The 20929-nt window shown below is 39.4% G+C and overlaps 3 protein-coding genes across 6 annotated transcripts; 1 reads left to right on the forward strand and 2 right to left on the reverse strand.

The window, feature by feature from the left end:
- Window positions 1–309: 309 nt before the first annotated feature.
- On the reverse strand, window positions 310–6390 carry fbxo9 (F-box protein 9). Of its 2 annotated transcripts, none has more exons than XM_029520354.1 (13): window positions 6252–6390; window positions 4961–5032; window positions 4149–4280; window positions 3986–4043; window positions 3664–3763; window positions 3002–3132; window positions 2788–2902; window positions 2499–2617; window positions 1895–1985; window positions 1718–1813; window positions 1498–1591; window positions 836–990; window positions 310–751 (listed from the first exon to the last, which is right to left on the reverse strand). In XM_029520354.1, the coding sequence occupies exons 1-13, from the start codon at window positions 6252–6254 to the stop codon at window positions 643–645; spliced, it is 1275 nt and encodes a 424-aa protein (XP_029376214.1). In that variant the 5' UTR covers window positions 6255–6390; the 3' UTR covers window positions 310–642. The 2 variants fall into 2 exon arrangements, with proteins under 2 accessions (XP_029376214.1, XP_029376213.1); XM_029520353.1 differs by having other exon boundaries at window positions 4149–4283.
- A 1423-nt stretch (window positions 6391–7813) lies between these two features.
- On the forward strand, window positions 7814–14563 carry cilk1 (ciliogenesis associated kinase 1). Of its 2 annotated transcripts, none has more exons than XM_029520325.1 (14): window positions 7814–8204; window positions 9089–9358; window positions 9633–9687; window positions 10477–10598; window positions 10704–10783; window positions 10898–11030; window positions 11136–11307; window positions 11652–11819; window positions 11908–12288; window positions 12599–12807; window positions 12912–13054; window positions 13256–13372; window positions 13486–13593; window positions 13727–14563. In XM_029520325.1, exons 2-14 carry the CDS (start codon window positions 9258–9260, stop codon window positions 13876–13878), a joined length of 1941 nt encoding a protein of 646 aa, XP_029376185.1. In that variant the 5' UTR covers window positions 7814–8204; window positions 9089–9257; the 3' UTR covers window positions 13879–14563. The 2 variants fall into 2 exon arrangements, with proteins under 2 accessions (XP_029376185.1, XP_029376186.1); XM_029520326.1 differs by having other exon boundaries at window positions 9093–9358.
- Window positions 14564–18106: 3543 nt separating this feature from the next.
- LOC115055021 (glutathione S-transferase A4-like) lies at window positions 18107–20719 on the reverse strand. 2 transcript variants are annotated; one of them, XM_029520395.1, is made up of 8 exons: window positions 20576–20719; window positions 20336–20453; window positions 19941–20063; window positions 19769–19820; window positions 19486–19618; window positions 19263–19398; window positions 19024–19149; window positions 18107–18445 (listed from the first exon to the last, which is right to left on the reverse strand). In XM_029520395.1, the coding sequence occupies exons 3-8, from the start codon at window positions 20025–20027 to the stop codon at window positions 18308–18310; spliced, it is 672 nt and encodes a 223-aa protein (XP_029376255.1). In that variant the 5' UTR covers window positions 20028–20063; window positions 20336–20453; window positions 20576–20719; the 3' UTR covers window positions 18107–18307. The 2 variants fall into 2 exon arrangements, with proteins under 2 accessions (XP_029376255.1, XP_029376254.1); XM_029520394.1 differs by lacking the exons at window positions 20336–20453; window positions 20576–20719 and adding an exon at window positions 20138–20294.
- Between the last annotated feature and the right edge of the window lie 210 nt (window positions 20720–20929).

Below are 20929 nucleotides of genomic sequence, written 5' to 3' on the forward strand. Positions count from 1 at the left end.
CTTGGTTCCCAGAAAATGTAATGCGTGGATTATACGGCCCTGTGTCCTCAGCAAGACAAATGATGTAGAAGTCTGAAATCACATCTGCAATTTCTTTTGACTGAGGTTGTGTAATAGATTGTTTATAATTTTACCAAAATTCCTTTTTTTAAGCCATTAGTGAATATTACACACTGCTGAATTAAGAGGTGACTAATAAGGTAACCTGCCTGGTTACTTTTACTTTGGTTTAAATATGCTCTAACCTTGGCCCAGTGTTTTCTTCATACAAGTCATTCAGTTAACAACAAATTCAATTATAAGGGCATATTCTTTTCACCACTGTTTATTTGTAGGAGAAAGTGCACCATGAAACAAAAACTAATGAACATTCATTGCTTGGAATAGGTGGGAAGGGTTGCTAATTATTTTAGCTCTAAGCACAATACCATAATTTCTGAAATCAGAAAATAAGTAGTATTCTATCATGTAAACCAGTACAGTATGATAGCATGCTCATATGTAGGAAACATAAGGGGGTTCGAATCGTATATTAAGACGAGCTGCAGCACAAATCAAACAGGCAGAGGAATATGCATTTTGATAAAATATATCAACTTTTACTGTGGTCTTCGTGGGATCATGTGCAAATCTCCATGCTGCTTAAAGAGGCTGCTCAGAGAAAGCAGTGTAACTCTTCACACGAGCAAAGAAGAAGGGCGTGTACATCCTGTCCAGGTCAAACGATGTGACAACAGTTTCCCCCGTCAGCCTAAAAATTTATAGTGTGTCAATTTTGAAAAAAGGAGGTATAGAATTAGCCTTTTCCATAGGGCTTGCAACTAATATGTCTTACTTGTAGGTGATGTGGCAGGAATGGTGGATCCAAACCAGCTTACTGAAACTCTGACGCCCCCTAGCGGCCAAATGGAGTCCCACATGGAAGCTGTGTTCAGCCTCTGGAGCTGGGTTCCGCCTGCAGAACCGATTCCTTTGAAACTCGGTCACTTTCTGTTAAACAAAATTGAGTTTACAACCTGAATCCTAAATAACAGTTACTGAAAAGAGTTTTACCTAAAATTTGTTTGTTTTTTTTGGTTGAACAATACTGTGTCACTCAGCAGTGCACCAATGTCCCATTACTAATTAATGAGTAGTACAACAATTCACATCTAAATTTTAGTACACTTAGCTGCTTCTGTCCTCATATGAGGGGGTTAACCAGTTAGATGTTTTGACTGGCTCAACCCAAGCGGAAGTATGGGAACACATTTGAAGTTACAATATTGCCATCCCATGCTCAAAACTTTAAGTTAGTGGGTTTTTTCTCCCATTGGAAATAGATTTCCATTAATAAGCGATTCTTTTACATATTGTTGATTTCCTTAAAATTTTGCTGTAATGTTCTCCGTTCGTAGCTGTACATCTAGTAAGCATGTCAAAACCTCATCTGTGCAACGGCCACTTTATCTTTCCCCAATACTTTTTCATTCCAACATCTCCCTAAACATTTCTCACCTCCTCCTTTTTCTTGCAGACGACAGCAAAAACTTTGGTTTGATTGTCCGTCTCTTGTGACAGACGGTAATGACCGAGCAGAATAGAATCCATTCTGTGGAAAGAATAGATAATTCAATAATTGTGCAAAATGCTGCCATACAAATAGAAGGGTTTTTTTTTTGTTGTTGTTGTTTGTGCAAAGTCCATTCTAGCTGAGTTTGTAATAAAAAGGGTGAACCTGGTGTTCCTGGTACGCAAGCGAGGGACAACAGCCAGAGGGTCCTCTGGGGTGGTCAGCATGATGACATGCCCGTCCGGGAAAAACCGGAGATATCTGTAATAAGAAAGTCAATAATTAGCAGCAACATTGCTACTTTTTAAAGCCAATAAATAATAATTTAAGTAAGTAATCTACCTGTAGAACTCAACGTGGTGCCAAGCCCTGTAAAATCCATCCAGGGATTCCTCTCCCTGACGAATGTATGATGTCTTGCTGATATAGACACCTGTTCAAGTTAAATATCAAGCAAATCCAGTATTAAATCAAAATCGATCCCATAATATTTGTAGAGAGATAAAGTATACAACTGTGCAACCGATGTAAATAATGATTAGATTTTAAGATTGAATCATAGACAACACAGTGCCAGTAAAGTAGATTTGCAACAGAGCCAGCACAGTGAAAGAAACCATTTCACACTACTTTTTGTGTTTTTGTCCATTCAAAGTGTAATCCCAGTGGTTTTACAGACCAGCACTTTCTTAGATTTCTGCAGTGATGGATTAAATTTACCCGTTGCAGCCAAAAACAAAGCTGTAGATCTCCTGCCACTGCAGTAAGTCACAATGTGCTGTATGCCAAGATTGAATTAAGATTGAAGCACTTAAAATGCTGCACTTGGATTTATGATGTGCACTTTGATAGCGTAAAGGGCATGGAATGGTGCAATACATCATCGTTGGTCTCCAAAGTTATGTGACATCATCTTGCATTTGTAACTGATGGAATACTTAATCACCATCAAAACGGACACGTGGCCTCCTCAGGAACATCTCCCTCCAGGATTTGAAGGGGACGAATTTGGTGCATTTCCGCCCCCACACTCGTAAACAGGCTGAACGCCAAATCTCAGGGTCCCTGGACACAGAAGTGGCTTTTAATTGCCTCATTTATTGTGAAACAGGAATATAAGATCCCTAGCAGCCTTATCCCAAATGAATAATTCTGAAAAATGGAAACTCTGAGAAAAGCAAGCTGTTGGCAAAACAGTTGTCACACAACTGATCCATTATGACAGCTGGACTGACCTTGCACATATGTAAAACCCCCGGCAAACCAAAGAGAGCTGTTCCAAGGCTCGCATGTCCAGATCACTCGACACAACCCAACGGAATATGTACATCAGGATTTCCCGTGGCAAGGCTGTTGTGAAAACAAACAAGAAATAACTGACTTAAAATTAATGAAAGTTAGTAATTCATTTAGAAAAGTTTACGATCAAATAAAATTATAAAGTTCTACCTGAAATGTGCATCTGTGTTATTTCTAACTCAGGAGTGCAGATCTTTGGAAAGGAGCTTTCCAGAGTGAGCTGCTGCTCAAAGTAGTTAAGTAGATCCTCAATGTCACCATCAATATCACTGTCTTCCATGCTAAAGAAATTACATTAGATAGTTGTGTTAAGAAGTGAGAGTGTCCGTTTGTTTTATAAAAGCTTGCACTACTTATCATTGACCTTTCAGACATACAAGTAAGGACTATGGAAAATCCTGTTTGCAGTTTGGTGTGAATGGTTCAGCTCTATCCAACCTTGATATGACTGATTTGATATTAAAGGGTGTAGTTCAATTTTTCACCTTTAAATCCAGCAAGCTTTAATTAAAATGGCAGATAATTATCCTCTCAGGCATACATTTAGTTGGCATGGACATTTCACCTTGATTTGTACAGAGACCAATATACTAAATGAACGTACTCATGATCGGGCAAAAATGTAAGTCTGTTTGTTATGGTGACTTCCATCTAAAGGCAAAGTTGCACCAAGTACTTCTTAATGCTTGGTAATCAAATTAATATTGTGTTTAAAGAGATGATAGTTCAAAATAAATTCAGACCTTTCATTTTGTGTTGAAACCAACTGACTTAAATTTAGTGAATCAACATAGGACAAAAGGACTACTTACTAGTTTCCTCCACCTCGATCTGCGTCAGGAGGACGGCTGTAGTTGATTTTAAACTCAATGTCGGGCACAAGCTGCATGGCCATGCGATAGAACTTGATGGCTGCAAGTACACATCAAGTAATGCTTTAAAATAAAGAAAATAAAATTGAAATGCTCACAAAATGCAGTTGCCAGAATGTATCAAACTATATTGGCAGCTGTCAAACTTTCTCAATGACTGTCAATGTTTTTATTAGATTAAAATATAATGGATTATGGCATTTACCACATTCTTATTGAATTAACTATTTCTGCTTTTTGTGTGAACATAACGCAAACGTACCCTCATAGACAGCCCCACTCTGCTCTTCCTGCACAGCTCTCAAGAACAGCTCTGTGGCCTGAGACAAGATGGCACATCAGTAATTCAAAAGCACTGTAAGTCCCCTTAACATTTTATGCAGTATGTACAACTATGAACCAGAAGAAATCATTTCACAACTTACTTTCTCCTCCCGAACTATGTCTTGCGTCCTTTTCAGACCTTTTGGTTGCAGCAGTCGGTCACTTGTTCCACTTGCTCCACCGCTGGGTTTGAGTTCAGACATCCACTGAGCTCTGAACGCACTGAGCTCTAGCTGCTATTCAGTGAAAAAGGACAAAAACAAAAAACATCAAAATCTTCATTGTTTGCTGTCCATTATAAGACCTGGGTTCTATCATGACCTTCATTAGCATATTATTTGTGTAGATTTATGTTGGGTAGGAAAGTGTTTCCTTTTAACACAACACCCTGCTGGAAGTGCAAACAATCAATAAAAACAACAACATATAGTATAATAATAATAATAATAATAATAATAATAATAATAATAATAATAATCATAATCATCATCATCATCATCATCATCATCATCATCATAAATCAACACAGTAGAGCAATAATTACTACTCATATATCCTGACTGGCTGAGACATACATAAATATTGGGAATTACTTTAGAATTACATTACATTCCTGAGTTACTTCACTGAATAATGTTGTAATAATAATGTTTCAGCAGAAAGTTATCAGTTGATCTTTAACGATTAAAATGTCATCACACAATCATTTTATCTATGAGAAAATTGTCCAGTGAATTTTGAATTATAGTCACAAACATGATTTGATAGGTCTTTGTAGCTTAATGGCTCTTGACCTTTGACTACTTGACTTTTAATAAATTCACTCAAGGCACCACTGCTATTAGATTCAAAGGGTGGATTGAACACACAACCTGGACATAGTGATATTACTCGTGAGGTGTGATTTTCTCACCCGAAGATTTGGGTCATCTGAACCTTCATCTTCATCCTCTATCGAACCTCCAACTTCTGTATTTTCTTCAGCCTGTCCAAAAAGGATAAGGAAGAAATTAATTAAATGTATCATTAAAAATATTAAAACTGTTTTCCAAGTATTGTTACGTAAAGAATTGTTAAAATGTATACAAGCTGGACTACGATTTCCCTCAATTAAACATTTCTGAAATATAGGCAGCCAAAGTAAGAAGTCTGAAGTTGTGAGTTTGGGCTCTGAGTAATGCTCTAGGTCATTTGTATAGTTATGTGGAGGCTCCAGCATAAACGTTGTTAACACAGTAATTGATCACTTACAATTATTCAGTAATCTAAAAATATAGTCACTAAAAGTCACTTGAATCATTTCATCCATCCAAATTTCTTTCCTCAAACGCCATCTGGAGCTCTGTCCCTGAGGGAGTGTCAGCCTCAGGGCGACAGACTTGATCTTTTTTTATTTATTTATTTATTTTTTGCTTATTCAGTCTGTTGTCCATTCATCCTTTGCTTTGACAGCAAACACACTGAGGGGACATGGCATTTCATACAGACAAGAGCCAAGCCTCCTCAGGGAGTGAGCTGGTGCAGGCCACTCCACTTCGTCTTTCAGCTGCACACCCAGAGTCTAAAAGGAGCATAATACTTTATAATAATTACATAACAGCCTTTGGAGCTGGGGTGAATGCACAGTGAGCAAACTCTCAGGACAGACGTTTACTTCAGTTCTTCACTGGGAGCGTGGAACTATTTGTTTTGGACTTCAGCTTTTGGATGCAAATGTATGAAAGAAAAAAAAAAAAGCACACACACGGACATATGTAATGTAAAATATTTAATATTTAATAGGTCAATCTTCATCGTGCTGAATATCTGGCTCCTGTTTCCACCGAGGACTCTGATCATGATGATCTCTGACAGCTCAATAAAGTTGCAAGCACGAGCTGCTAACGGCAGATCAATGTCACACTGTTTAGCTAAACATCAGGTGATGCTAAGGTTACCTTCAGTTAAGTACCAATCTGTTGCAAACTACAGTCGGTTTGTGGTCAATTTATGGGAATTGTTTCTGAACTGAGGTGACAGAGACACTGTCGGGTTGGGTAACCTTTTTTTTATTATTTACTCTGCAGAGACACGTCGAGCCGCGAAGTTACAGGTAGACGGGTAGGTGCCGTTAGCAACGTTAGCTAGCTAGCTAGCTAGCTAGTTTCTTGTTTGTTTTTCTTCTTTTTCTGCATGAATACGAGCCAAAAACCTGGAAGACTCACCATGACAGCTCGGCTGGTGGAGCTTCTGTTTGTCTTCACAGGTGGTCAGCACAAGCGTTTACAGTTCACGGTCGGAAAAACGGACAACACAGCGAACATATTTACGAGCTCGCAGGAACGCAGCCATTTCGCCGAGTAGCCCGGAGCCTGACAGGAAGTCGGGCCGTGTAGTGAAGTTGGACCGGGACAGAGACGGAGGGGACAGATTCCTGAGGGGCTCTGGGTCTTTACATAGGTGCAGAGTTTAATAAAATTAATATCTGATCACAGTGTTGCACATTTACAGATGAACAGATTGATCGGTGCATGAGGGGAAAAATGTAATAACAGCTGGGAAATTAAAAATAACCGCTTCCCTGTTGGTGAATATTGTTTTAACACTGGGAGTCGGTGACATTGTCATGATTTTCACCGTCAGCAGTCTTCCTGAAGACTTCATTGAGTCATTCTTTGCTTTGACAACAACAGACCGAGCAAACATGAGATCTTCATAGAGCGACCTGAACCTCCTCAGGGAGTGAGCTGATGGAGGCCTTTCAGTGATCAACACAAGACCTGGTGGTCCACACAGTGAGCAAACAAGTTCAATCAGTCCACCTTCAGCAATGATATCAACCTTTAACATTCCCAGGACAAATATTTAGATAATAATGCGGGAGGTGTGCGGAGTCAATAACTATAACATACATAATGAATTTTCTATTCCAATTAAACAATGCAATGTGGCTAAAATACATTTCCTATTTAAGTGAAATGGTTGGAAGCTTTCCTATTAAAATCATGCATTATCTTCAGCTAGTTTGGCTTTAATTTATTATCACGTGTCAAACTCCTGCCATGATCTTTCCTCAGATTTAGTTATTTATTTGCCAATAGATTTACTGTCATGTGAAAATGTAAAGTAGAATTTACTTCTAATTCAGACCATCAAGTCAGTAAAAATTTGAAGACAAATTAAAAACTTCATGTTGCATGAACACTGTATAGCCAACAAATATTGCACTTTTATCTTTATTATTATTATTATTATTATTGTTGTTGTTGTTGTTGTCATTATTATTATTTATTTATTTATTTATTTATTTATTTATTTATTTGATCTTTTAAAACTAACTATCAAGGAAAAATCCAGAAGTGAATGTAACTGTACCTACTAATTCTGACAATCAGCTGGATATGCGATCATGTGAGATAAAATGAGGAATTAAATAAAGACAAATATTAGCTGCTAAGTTTGGCAGGCGTCCATACATTTACAATAATTTTAGCTACTAAGAGTGGCCAGTGAGTATATAATCCCTGACCTTAGCTGCTTAGTTTGGCCATGAAACATTGAACTTTCTATTGAAAAAATAAATCTTTTTAATGATGTTATCAGCTTGGTCTGGCCTGTAGAGGCCTACTGACGAGAGACGACGAATACAAAACAAGAGGAGTCACGCCGCATCACTTCCGTCTTCGTTGTGCTCCACAAGACTCGATTGTTATCTTTGTCGTGTAATTTTTATTTAATTAAAACAAAACGGGGCTTGTTTCGATTGCTATCTCCCAAGATGGTGTTATACTGTTGACGAATCGTTGAATCAACGTTTTACTCTCGCGTAGGTTTTGGTCCGGATACAAAGTCAGAAGGTATAATGAATAAATACATTTTAATGGCCATCCGCAGTGTGGACATTAACAGACGGCCGCAGATGGCGTTGCAGGAGCGGCCGTGATTTGTTGTGGTAAGACAGCAAACTGTTTTCACAACAACGCGAGACTTGGGAAAATCTCGGCGACCCGACCAAACGGCCTGTCCGTGATTTTGTGGATGTTGTGTGCGGGACGCCGTGCGGGACACCGTGCGGGACACCGTGGATGCGGATCTCCCAGCCAGGCGGGTTTCCTGCTCCACCATTTGTAGACCACGGATGCTCGGACATGTGCTGTTGTGCATTTAACGCGGGGAAGGTGAGTGTGTTTTGGCCTTTTGCTGTTTTGATTGCAGTTAGTTTGACGCTGTTGTGTTTTGGCAGCAGTTGGGCCAACATCAAACAACACAACACACTGAGCCTAAATGTGTCATCACTGTGACCATTCACTGCTAAAAATGGATCCCAACCGAATATTAGCTAAACTAACCCGAATAAGCCCAATTGAAACGGGAGTGCTGTTTGAAAATAGCCATTTAGAGCTCGGTTTGCTTTTATTCTGCAGTATTAACACGATAAACACAGCAACAGTTGTTAGTCTTTATATGGCACGAATAGGACACAAACAGCACAGACTATCTAATAAACAACAATGGACAGTTTTCTTCGTTATCTCTATGAAGTGGCTAATCAGTCCCTTCTGCACACAGCAGTATAAGTTGCTGAAGCAGTGTGTGTGTGTGTGTGTGTGTGACACATTTGGTTTTTCTAACAAGTGTGATGAGATACTAGAGAGTTAGTTACACCTATGTTTTCTTCCTCGCTCAAATATCTTGAATATGTGAGTGTCCAAATGATATTCACATCATAGGTTCGAAGACTGCACATGATGTCTGCTACAGGAAAAACGGAGACCGTGGCTGTATTAATAAGGAAGCACACAGAGAAAGTAAATTTGCGATGGAGACTTCAAGTCAGTTCCATCACACTGTAATCTGCCTACGTTATCAAAAAGTAATGATGTTACAAAATCCTGTTGAATTTAAATGTCCTAAACTGGGATTTAATCTAACCACTGGCAGGTTTTCCATCAGTTAGGATGTGATCATGTCGTATCTGCTTCATTTTGTGCATTGTAATTCATACAGTTGCACCACTAAAGTCAATTTTTGTCATCCTTCCTTCCCTCCCCGGTTCTTTCAGCTAGAAGGAGGCAAGTCCATGACACGATGAGTCCTCCAGCTCTGCCCGCAGTCTTCTGCTGTTGTCACAGGAAAATTTGGTTGCATTCAGCAGCGGCAGGCGAACACATCTTCTATTTTCAACCCAATTACTATCTGCCCCCGGATGATGCTATGGAAGAACAGGCATAATGAATAGATACACCACCATCAGACAGCTTGGAGATGGCACCTACGGCTCAGTCATCCTTGGTCGTAGTCTGGAGTCAGGAGAGCTGGTTGCCATTAAGAAGTGAGCATCTGATAGTTTTGTTTTTTGTTGCACTCAGCAATGGATAATTTTTCCTTTTCAAGTTGAGCGCTGATGTTCCGCATCATACTGTGAAATGTGTGCTCTGAAAATTAACGACCTGAGTCATGACAGGCTGTCTATAAGCATTATTAGAATAGTGCCGGGCCATTTCAAGGTTATCACCTAGTGTAGACATTTGTTCTGTGATTATTAGATTTGATTATTAGTTTTTTTTTTTTTCAACATCATGGTTAACAGCAAAAATATTTTTCAGAATGAAAAGAAAATTCTACTCCTGGGAGGAATGCATGAACCTCCGTGAAGTTAAGGTGAGTTTTTTCTTGTTTTTTCCATTTCCCATTTCTTTTAGAGAATAAGTGACTTTATGATAATGTGGTGATTTGTAGGGGATGCAATTCAAATATGTCTTGTCACGCTGTATGATTAAGCCCAGTTTTCAAATGTTAAAACTTTCTTTTGTTTCTTTCGTACCACTTCAGTATGTTATATTCTAAATTCCCTCGCAGCTGAAAGTCAAACACAAGCTCTAAGAGTAGAAGGTGATTCTTGTGTGCTGTTGGTTTTGAGCTCTGGTTCCCATCCCTGGCCTATACACTCCCCTTCCTAGAGCTTGACCTTAATGCAGCAAAAACATGTTGAGAACACGCTGGTCCTTAGCGTCCTGCTAACTAGATTATAATTTACAGCATGTCACACCATATAATCTCAAAAACCTGCTTTAAAGCTTCTCTCCTACTAAAATTTAGCATGGTTAAACCCGTGTCATCCCAATGCATGGGAGAAATGTATTTATCTAAGTCCATCCTGCTTTCTGTTATGATGTATTTATTTTTTCCTTTTAAAGTTTGAGCGTATATCCCACCTTCAAATCATTTACCCCCAAACTACACTGTGTTCTTACACGAGCCATGTTTTAACAAGGAGGTTTTGTGTTATAGTTGTAGGGTGTGCTTTTGAATGTGCTTCAGTGATGTGTGTGTATTATCCAGCATGGTTAGAGTTACTTTTCATTCCTAGTATTTTTTGTTGTTTGTTTATTGTTTTCTTCATTGTTAATTCCACATATTCTTACATAACTTCTCTCTTTATATTTTTAGTCCTTAAAGAAACTCAATCATGCAAATGTAATCAAACTTAAGGAGGTAATTCGAGAAAATGATCACCTGTACTTCATATTTGAATACATGAAGGAAAATTTGTACCAGCTAATGAAAGACAGGTGGGTAACCTTATTTGGTTCACTACTATGTCCACATTGAAGCCATATTTTGTCACTCCTCAGTTATTTAGCTGATTAAAGTTTCAATCTGTTTTTTTGCTACAGGACTCGGCTATTTCCTGAATCTGCTGTCAGAAATATTATGTTCCAGATACTACAGGGGCTCGCATTCATTCATAAACATGGTGTGTTTGTTTACTTCTCTGGGGTCTTGCATTAAATGTGTCACAACTAAAAAAACAACAACAAAAATTAAACTTTCTTTAGGTCAAGACTCTCATGCAACGTGTCTTCGATAGGGTTTTTCCACAGGGACATGAAACCTGAGAATCTTTTGTGCATGGGCCCAGAGCTGGTGAAAATAGCTGACTTTGGGCTTGCCCGAGAGATTAGATCTCGACCACCATACACAGATTATGTCTCCACTAGATGGTGAGTGAATCTATTTGAATTATGCTTCATTTTTTTTGACTTGTAAATGAAATTTCACTTCGTAGTTCAGCGTATTCATGTCTCAGTATCCTCTTTTTTGACTAGGTACAGAGCACCAGAGGTGCTCCTCAGATCCACATCCTACAGTTCACCCATTGACCAGTGGGCAGTTGGCTGCATCATGGCAGAGCTTTATACCCTTAGGCCTCTTTTTCCAGGATCCAGCGAAGTTGACACGATATTCAAGATTTGTCAAGTTTTGGGTACCCCAAAAAAGGTAAAGTTTGTCCTGCAAAAATACAAAACAATATTTTCTGTAAAATCTCCAAGTATTGAAGAACAGCAAGGTTTGGTTTATACTCATTCAGAACTAGTTTCTGAAACAATTTCGCCATCTCACCAACAGCAAAATGCTAATTTAATGCACCATATCTGCACAGAACGATTACGAAGAGCACTTTATTTCTTGCTTTTGTTTCTCTAGTTGGTGAGTGGTGAAATTAGATTTTCATTCTAGTTCTTAGGACTTAAGCATCTGGAGTTTGTTACTAATGCAATGAGGTTGTAATATTTGTGGCGTCACTGATTTACACTCTGATGCACTGTGGCTTGTCCCTCTAGAGCGTTTGGCCAGAGGGATACCAGCTGGCCAGTGCGATAAACTTCCGTTGGCCTCAGTGTGTTCCCAGTAACTTGAAGACACTGATCCCAAATGCAAGTCCTGAAGCCATCCATCTGATGACAGACCTGCTTCAGTGGGATCCCAAGAAGAGACCAGCTTCTGCCCAGGTACTGTGTGACCTGTTATTTGAACTATTCCCACAACTGAATATTTACAGTGAAAGCTCATGTTGTCTGTTCAAATACTTTTTTTCAGTCCCTCAGGTATTCTTACTTCCATGTGGGCCAGGCGTTAGGCACTCCTCAGCAGATCCTGGAGCAGGGCAGGCCTCAGCCAGGTCTTGTGCCACTCCAGGCTCCTTTACAGACACAACAGACACTGCAGCAGCAACCCCTGCTTCTTAAGCCTGTGCCCCCCTCTCAGCCTCCACCACCCAACCAGCACTGCTCCCCCTCCAGGCCTCTCCAGCAGATCCAGCCCTCCCCTGTATCCACAGCTGCCCAGGTGGCAGTGTACCAACGGCACACAGAGCTGATGCGAGAGCAGCAGCCAAAGCACATTCTGAAGCAGGACCAACCCGAAGGGACACCACAGAGCCATCTTCCTTACATTGTAGACAAGAGTCTCCAGAGCAAGGTGGGGCCAGGCTTAGATTAGAAACACTGTTTCCTTTTCCACATATATTATGCCATGGATTTTGGATGGATGAGTTTCAAACAGAATTAATGTATGTGTATGTGAAGGGTACCAGTTCTAAAAATCTGGCTGTTAGATGTAAACATTATACCATATACTGACTTTAACAAGTGATCAGTTACCTTGCTGGTTTTAGGAACAGAAATTGACAGAATATCTACATAAATATACCAGTATAAATTCTTTCTTCAGACATGTCAATGTGCAAAATATTCCTCACGTGCAAGGTTAATGTTGCTCGTTCTCTTAGCAAACTAGGCAGGAGTCAGAAAATGCCAACCTGCTGAGCTACCACTTGAAACCTAAAGGAGGACGGCGGCGTTGGGGCCATGGCACAGGTCACCTTAAGGGTGAAGACTGGGACGAGTACGAAGAAACTGATCTGACATCCATAAGTGTTCTTGGAAAAAGCAATTTCTCCACAGAGAAGCCAACACAGGGGGAGGAGGCGCTGAGCAGGTGAGGTGATCAGCATCATCAGGGATGATTTAGCGGCATAAATCACAAGCAGGAAGGCCTAATTCACTCCACCCCAGTGTCCATAAATTACCCCCGTCTTTCAGATACGGAAACGTTCTGGACTTCAGTCGACCCAATGGAAAGGAAGATGCACCTTTAAACCTAAACAAGTCAACAGCCTATCAAGAGCCATCAAGAACTGCCTCTGCTAAACAACATTACTTGAGGCAGTCAAGATATTTACCTGGTAATGTACTCTCCGTTTAAATAAAGTTATATTTACTAAACCTATGTTCAGTGTCAGTTTTTTGCCAGTTTTATTCCATATACTGCCTTTTGCAATTATTATACTGAAACTAGATGTTTCGTTGGTGCGATGCTGTTCTTTATCTCCACGCCTTGTATTGTTTTTGAAGGGAACATATCTAATAATCTCTGTTTCCGACAGGCATTAGCACAAAGAAGAATGTGGCCATAAATCCCAGTAAAGACTTCAGTGGAAGCCATCTTTGGGGAAACAGCAGTATTCCATTTGGAGGGACTCTACCAAGCAGAGGCGCTCATGGTAGGCCACTAGGTTACCTTACGCTGTTGTCTCACTGTAATTCTTTCAAGCGATCACTCTTCTCATCGACTGGGGTCAAATTAATCGATCTGTGTGTTTGTTATAAATATCAGGTACCAATACGATCCCAGGTGGATACATGCCATCGTTTTACAAAAAAGAGATCAGTTCTGCTGGTCACCGAGGACATCGGGGTCCTTCCGTGGAATCAACAGCATCAAGTGAGTACTGAATTTAAACTATTTGAAGAGGTTCCTATAATTTCCTGTTTTAACTAATATGAACTCTTTCCATTCACCTACCAACGTCCTTTAAGAAAACTCTTGATATTCAGTTTATTTTTTGCTCTTATAGATTATGCAACATGGCGGTCCGGCCGGAGTCAGATAAACACCTCCACCAACATGCCGTTGGTGAACAAGAGCACCCCAGGTCTGCTGCCTCGCCCGCCAGTACAGAGCATCCACGGGCGAACGGACTGGTCTGCCAAATACGGACACCGCTAGTGGCCTCCTCGGAGCTCTGGACTGGGCTCCAACAAACTCTTTCACCTCCAAAGAGTAGGCCTAGTTGTTTTCTAATCAAAATCTGTAGATACATCTTAAACAGCAATAACATTAGTTTCATTATGTGTAGTGTGGTTGTTGTGAGTTGTGAAATATAAATAAATGGTGTATGTGTACAGCTAAATGCAACCAGCCAAAATTTGAGCTCAGATTTGCTCTTCAGTGTTTTATTTTGTATTTCTGTAATTTAACTACTGTCCTACAGAGGTTATGCCTGTACCCTCAAAATTTATAGCAAATTTATCTTTGAATGTTGTTCACCAACTTGTATACATAATCTGCATATTATAATTTTATGAAACCGTCACTGTGACTAGTTATTGCCTGACTAATTCCTTTGCCTCTGTACAATGCAGTCTTTTTTGGGGGGAGGGTTTGTTTGCATTGCTGCTGTTTATTTTTATAATGGTCATCTTTTCAATCAGTTTACTGATATTTGTGTATTAATGACAGTGGTGTAATATAAATTTAAATTAATACAATGCAAGTGGCTGCCACATTGTATCAATCTGTTTTAGTTTGAGGAAAAACATAATCCAGATTAACGTGTTCTATTCCCTTGGCCAAATTGAGTTTTATTATTCAATGGAAAATTCGAGAGTCTAAATAAATTTTCGACTTGGTACTATAATTTCAAGATATGTATTTTATTTAAATGTTTTTCCTAAGTATCTTTGACATACCTGCCCTTTTTCAGTGTTTGACCAGGGGCTGTGACAGGGAGCACAGCAGGGGAGCTGGATTAATCTGCTGCTAGAGGTTAATCCATGTCATCAGAATCCCACTGCCATACACGTACACATATACACATATGTATACACACACACACACACACACACACACTTATATATGAAAGTGGTATGTCTAATAATCAGATTCAAATGTATTTTACTGCAGTCAGGACATCAGTGTATTTGGCTGCATTCATCCCTAATCTTAGATGAGGAACATTATTCTTATTTGATGTCGAACAGGGCTGTTCACTATTTTAGATATCTATATTTTATGTTAAGATAGGAAGTCCATGATTCTCCATCAAATATTATTGGCAAAGTTATGCTGTCAACTTTCCATATGCTACATTGAAAAAGTGACAATTATTGTGCATTTAATAGTTGAGACTATTAAAATAAAGGCTAATGAATGTAACCATAGATTTAGATGTTGAAAAAAATGTATGCTGTATAAAATCATCCGCCACACTGTGTCTACATAACATGTTTTATATTAATCTATATACAGGGCTTAAAGGAAAAAAAAAATCCTGAGCTTTTTTCGGGCGGCGGAAATTAAGATGTTAAATGTGAAACTCAGTTAAGCTAATTCATTTGAGGAATTATTCAAAAAGGAACCATTCAGTAAAGGGCAATTTATACAAAACTATTTGTAAACAGTTAAAGTGCATCAGTAAACAATTTTATTCAGATTCTAAATACAAAATAGGAAATAAATAAATACAGTTCAGTTCAATTGACAGCAACAAAAACACCAAAGCTTTTTGTTTATTTTTTTAACAAACCATTAAATCCAATGCTGCGTTCCAGGAAACTCGTAACTCGTGTTTTTCTTACCTAACAGATGTACTGAGTTACGACGTGTGACGTCAGATCGCTTCCTAAACAATATGGCAGCTTCCATGGATGCGGTGGTACTGTGTGTGGCACACGGACTTTAGAAAAATGTAAAGGAAATTACGTTGCAATCAAAATATTACACACTCGATTGTGTACTACAATCTGTTATGTGTCCGAAACGGTGCCCAAATATGTCACCGACAAGAAATAGCTAGTGCTAGCTATACTAGCTGTAGAGCCAGTGACCTATCACAGCCGTCAAACTCAGGTCTGCACATGCGCAGTGTGACTGGCAGCGTTACCTGAGATATGTCTGAATATTCTCATTCATCCAGGTCTGGACTTGTATTACCTAAGGTACTGCTATGAACGGGTCTTGCTATGCTTCTACCTGTTACAATTAAACCGAAGTTAAACTCTTACCTCAGGTGTCTTCACTAACAAACACACGTTAAAAACGTTAAAAAAAATCGGTCATGCTAATTTAATGCTAATGCACAATTACTGAGGATACAACGTTAATTAATCAATTAAATTAATCTTGTGCTATCAATCCATACAAAATATGTTTCAAAATAACTACAAGTAAAATAAAACAAAGTATAAACTTATGTTAACTTATGCACCGTTTCACTCAAATGAGCAAGTTGCAGGCACCTTTTGAAATGATAAAGTATAAATCTTACAGCGTCCGCCATGTTGGCTTGTTTCCATCCCAGAATTCTTTGCGCTCAAACGGAAGTCGTAACTTACCTGGAACGCTTTAAGGTGGGAATGCGAAGATTTTAAATAAGAAAATTCCAAATTCCGAGTTGTCGGGAACGCAGCATTACTCGCCATCATCTCCAACGGTGACGTCGTTGAAAATACAAGCGCCGGCTTGGTGCTGTATTCAATAAAACTCGGAACTGAGAACTCTATATTCCAGCTCGGACATTTCCGCCTTCCGATATCGTTGCGTTCACGCTACAGCTTAACTCGGAGGAGAAAAAATAAGTTTGGCATATTTTCATCATTTTCTGAATGCTAAATCTTGCATAGCCATTTATGTTTATTTTGGAAGCAGTAAGTTTGACAGTAGAGTTCTGTTTTCCAAAGTTTTTTTGAATGCAGCAGCACCTGCGTTACTCTCATTCCATAATATTAATCAAAGCCACGCCCACGGAGGGGAAAACAATCAGGAGCTCTCCATTGACTCCATTTCTGTTTCCTTAGTTTACCATCTTCTATTTGAACAACTGCAAGCACATTTAACTCCTAAATGATAAAATTATTTACTCCAGTTGGATGAACTCTGTTTTTAAATCTCCAAGTGCTTCACTTCACACAAAGACTCTGAAAATTCAAACTAACGTTCAAAGTTGAATTTTTTTTAACAGAAGGAAATTTGTATTAATTTTCATGTATGTCATAATTTTCATGATTTATTTTTAAACGAGTTTCATTTTGAAACATAAAGTCAACCCAATTATCAATTAAAAAATTCCGATTCATTACGTTCTTACATTTTTCGACAGCCTATGAACACACCGTGAAAAAGGCCGGCGATGCGCAGTGAGGACTTTTGGAGAGCAACGCCCTCGATTTGCCCCAAGGTAACAAAAAAAAAAAAACAGGGAGGGTAATCAGAACAGCGGGGGTAAGATCTTACGTAGAAAGACAGCGCTATAACTCGGAGTGAATTTTATATGTAAATATCTCCGTGTAGCTGTTTTTGTGAGAGAGGCCTTCTGTTGTCAGTTTTAATCACAGCGACATCTAGCGGTCTGTCCGGCTCCCTGCAGCTTCATGGACAAAGCTCAAGTGTTGACTCACGTTTAAACGTCTCTAATGACCCAAAGGACATCAAGGTTTCATTATGTGAGTATGGTGAAGATCATTCCAACATGCTGGTTAATATGTCAGGCCAGCATCATGTACGTCACAGTGATTTCTGTGTTTCAGTGGCCTCAGGAGTCCTCTCAATAGTGATGGGAACCAGATACAAGAAATCTGGGAAAATATTTTCTGCTGGTCTTATGGCGGGGTTAAGGTCAGACTGATTAAATGAACCAACGGGTTACCACACGCATGTTCAGTCAGCCTTTCCTAATTAGCCTTTGCGTTGCTCTTCCAGTTTGTTGATGGTGTTTGCTCCTGATCGTGGCGTGACTGGGAGAACAACGCTGAGAGACTAAGCCTTGTCTTGTTTTCTCATTCCAAGTTGGTGAAATAAAGCTAGTCTCCTGTTTTGTAAAATAACAAAAGGTTCATGGGACCGAAAACCTTACAAAAAGTCTCAGAGGCACAACACCCAGTGAGTGCCAAACAGATTTAACAGATTCAGAGCTTTAGATGAACATTGCAGTAAATATTGGATCAATAAATAAACTACTTGAACTTGAGCATAACCCTTATGATTCATTTCCAGTTCAATCATCATGTATTAGATTTATACACTAACAATGTTGAAAACCTCTACAAACAACACACAAGCTGTGTGTATGTGCTAGTGTTCTTCTTGGCAATAGTTTTACATGCTACAAGGGACAAATAATTTTTAAGTTTATGTGATTGTGTGTTTTGAATGAAATAAACAGATGTGCTTCTTAAAGTGATGCTTTTCTCTTTTATTTGGCATACATTTTCTGCAGAATTAAATACGTGATGAAATTGTCACTGATACAAAAACACTGATATGATCAACAAATTGGATTTAGTTGAAATTTCTCCAGTGGAGTGTTCATGTAAGCAAATATAACTGATCTGCAGGTTGTTATTCATTTCCTGACATTCATGTGGCCTTTGCGAGGAGTTCACAGCTGTGGTAATTTGGTATTGAAAACCTCCAGGACTGTCTTTACATAGGCTTCATCTGGCTGTGGCTTCCTCTTGCTGCCTGGCTGCAGGAATTTTTTGATGGAGCAAATCTGAGTCATCCTGCCTTGAAAAGACTGGAGGCAAATATGAAGTCAACAAAGCAGTCCAGTTGAACAGAGGTGTGTGGCGCCACTATACTGGGGTTTCATAGAACCAGAGCAGCGTTTCCTCTAGGATTTTTTCCAGCAGCAGGGCAGGCTCTCTGGGGGGCCGCGCGGCGTAAACAAATGACACTTAACTGCAGATTTCACTTTTACCACCTATTCATCAGCTAGCCGGTTGAAAATGGGGTTTTTCCCTTACAACCACTACAACCTATACATCCCAGCCATATACAATGTCAGACAAATGCTGAATGCAAAAAGTTAAATCAATAAAATTAAACTGATTTATGGAAGAGCTCTGCTGTAGGGACAGTCTCCCAGAGGTGGCCCAGCAGTCAGCAGTTAATTCATGACGGTGTGTGGACATTAGTGAGGACCTATGTGTTGCAAACTGATGACGCAGCTTGGATAAGAGGCAAAACGTCTTTGACAAACCTAAGTCCTAAGTCCAGTTGTTTTTGATTCAATTGTTGGCCAGATATGAATGTAGAGGAAACGCTTGTAAGTTTGTGTGTCCGAGCTTACAGAGTACTGTATGTCACATTTACCTTGACGTTGGGAAAGTCAGCGAGAATTCCAGGAAATTTCTCCTCCAGCATCAGGGTGCATTCCAGCAGCTCCACATCTGCTAAGCTTTTTTTGCCTCCCACCAGGTATATAGGTCCAGCCAGCGCCTGTCAAAGATACCATAATCAATTTTACATCGTTTATTTTACTTGGTTATTTTACTGTTAACCAAGATGAATGGATCATTTCATGTTGTATATACACTTTAGGAGCATTGTACCTTTTCAAAAACAGGTAGGTAGCGCTCTTTTGCTTTGGTTTCAATATTTTCAAGCTTTGGTTTCACATCCTTGCTGAAGGGCAGAATCATGATCATCTCCATGAGATCCATCAGCCCCTCTGCGTACATGTTGATCCTAAAGGAAAGAGTCCGCACATACTGTAACACGTATTTGTACTAACATCACACCATAACAGCAGGCTAATATAATAATGGATCATACTTGACGCGGTCCACGATATTGTCCCCAAGAAGATGATACTTCTCTGCAATATAATTCAAGATGGCCTTTGTCTGAACAAGCTTCATGCCATCTATTTCCACCATAGGAACCTGCTGAAACATGAGAGCTCCATCTGTAAAAAACACAAACACAGCAGCAGGTCACATTAAGCGGCACTCCTTTCCCAGGACTGTATCTAACATGTTTTAAACTCTGTCTCACAGGGTTGCATCACGTGGGTTAAAGTTAACAGGCTGATGGAAAAAACACAAAAACATCTTACCACCGAGGAGCTTTTTATACTCCTCATTGGTGGACAGGTAGCACTCATCGAACTGTGAAGATACAAATACAGAAAAGATTTAGATCTCATTCAAGACATCCAATAATTTCAATAAAAACAAACAAACAAAAAAAAAAAAGGTAGACTTGGATCACCACACCCTTCACTTCACCTCAACGTCTGCTAACGTCAGAAGCCAGCGGATAGTCTCCATTTTCCCTCTCCCATTAAAGTAGTGCAGGACAACTTTTTCGGCCATTTTTTATTAGATTTTACCAAAGAAAAATCTGCGAATCTAAAAAGAGACAGAAATAAACATTGCAGAAAGAAGATGCGTGTGCTAAAACAGACTGAGGTAAATTCCCATACCTTGGCACAGACACGTCGTGATGTAACCAGAGAGAAGTTAACTGAGTATGTAACTTATGTACATACTCAGTTATGTAACTTTATATAATATTGTAGGGAAAAAGGTTGTAGGTGGAGAAAAAGCCGTGATTGGTTGGTACTGGCCAATAAAAACACGATCCGTAGAAATTTGTATCTAAATATGGGAAAGAAGCTCACCTGCAGAATAAGAGTATCCGGACAACGCTTCCGGACTAGTCAGACCGACGATAACGGGAGAAATGCTTTTGACAGACACACGTCCCAAGTCCAGTTGTTGATCCGATGTGACTATGACCTGGATGGATGAGAATATACTCAGACAAATCCCTCTGCGTTGATTTAGGAGCAAATGTTCACCAAGAGCACGGCCTTGAACGTCACATGACGTCGGAGTGGGAGGACAAGTCAGCGACTTACCCGAGAAAAGTTGGACTTATTAGTTTAAACTAACTCATCACAGATTTTAGTTGTTAAATGGGCATTCACAAAAACACCGATGGCCAGCCAACGACACCTTACATACTGTTTAGCTCAAGTTAATTGGAGCCTCTGGGAGACTGTCCCTACAGCAGAGCTCTTCCATAAATCAGTGCAAACTTTGCCACTGATCCTACAGCCCCATCTAGCTGTTAAAGAGATTATCTATTATTTGATTTATTTGATTTAATTTTATTGATTTAACTTTTTGCATTCAGCATTTGTCTGACATTGTATATGGCTGGGATGTATAGGTTGTAGTGGTTGTAAGGGAAAAACCCCATTTTCAACCAG

Source organism: Echeneis naucrates, chromosome 15, assembly GCF_900963305.1.
Source record: "Echeneis naucrates chromosome 15, fEcheNa1.1, whole genome shotgun sequence".
Lineage (NCBI taxonomy): Eukaryota > Metazoa > Chordata > Actinopteri > Carangiformes > Echeneidae > Echeneis > Echeneis naucrates.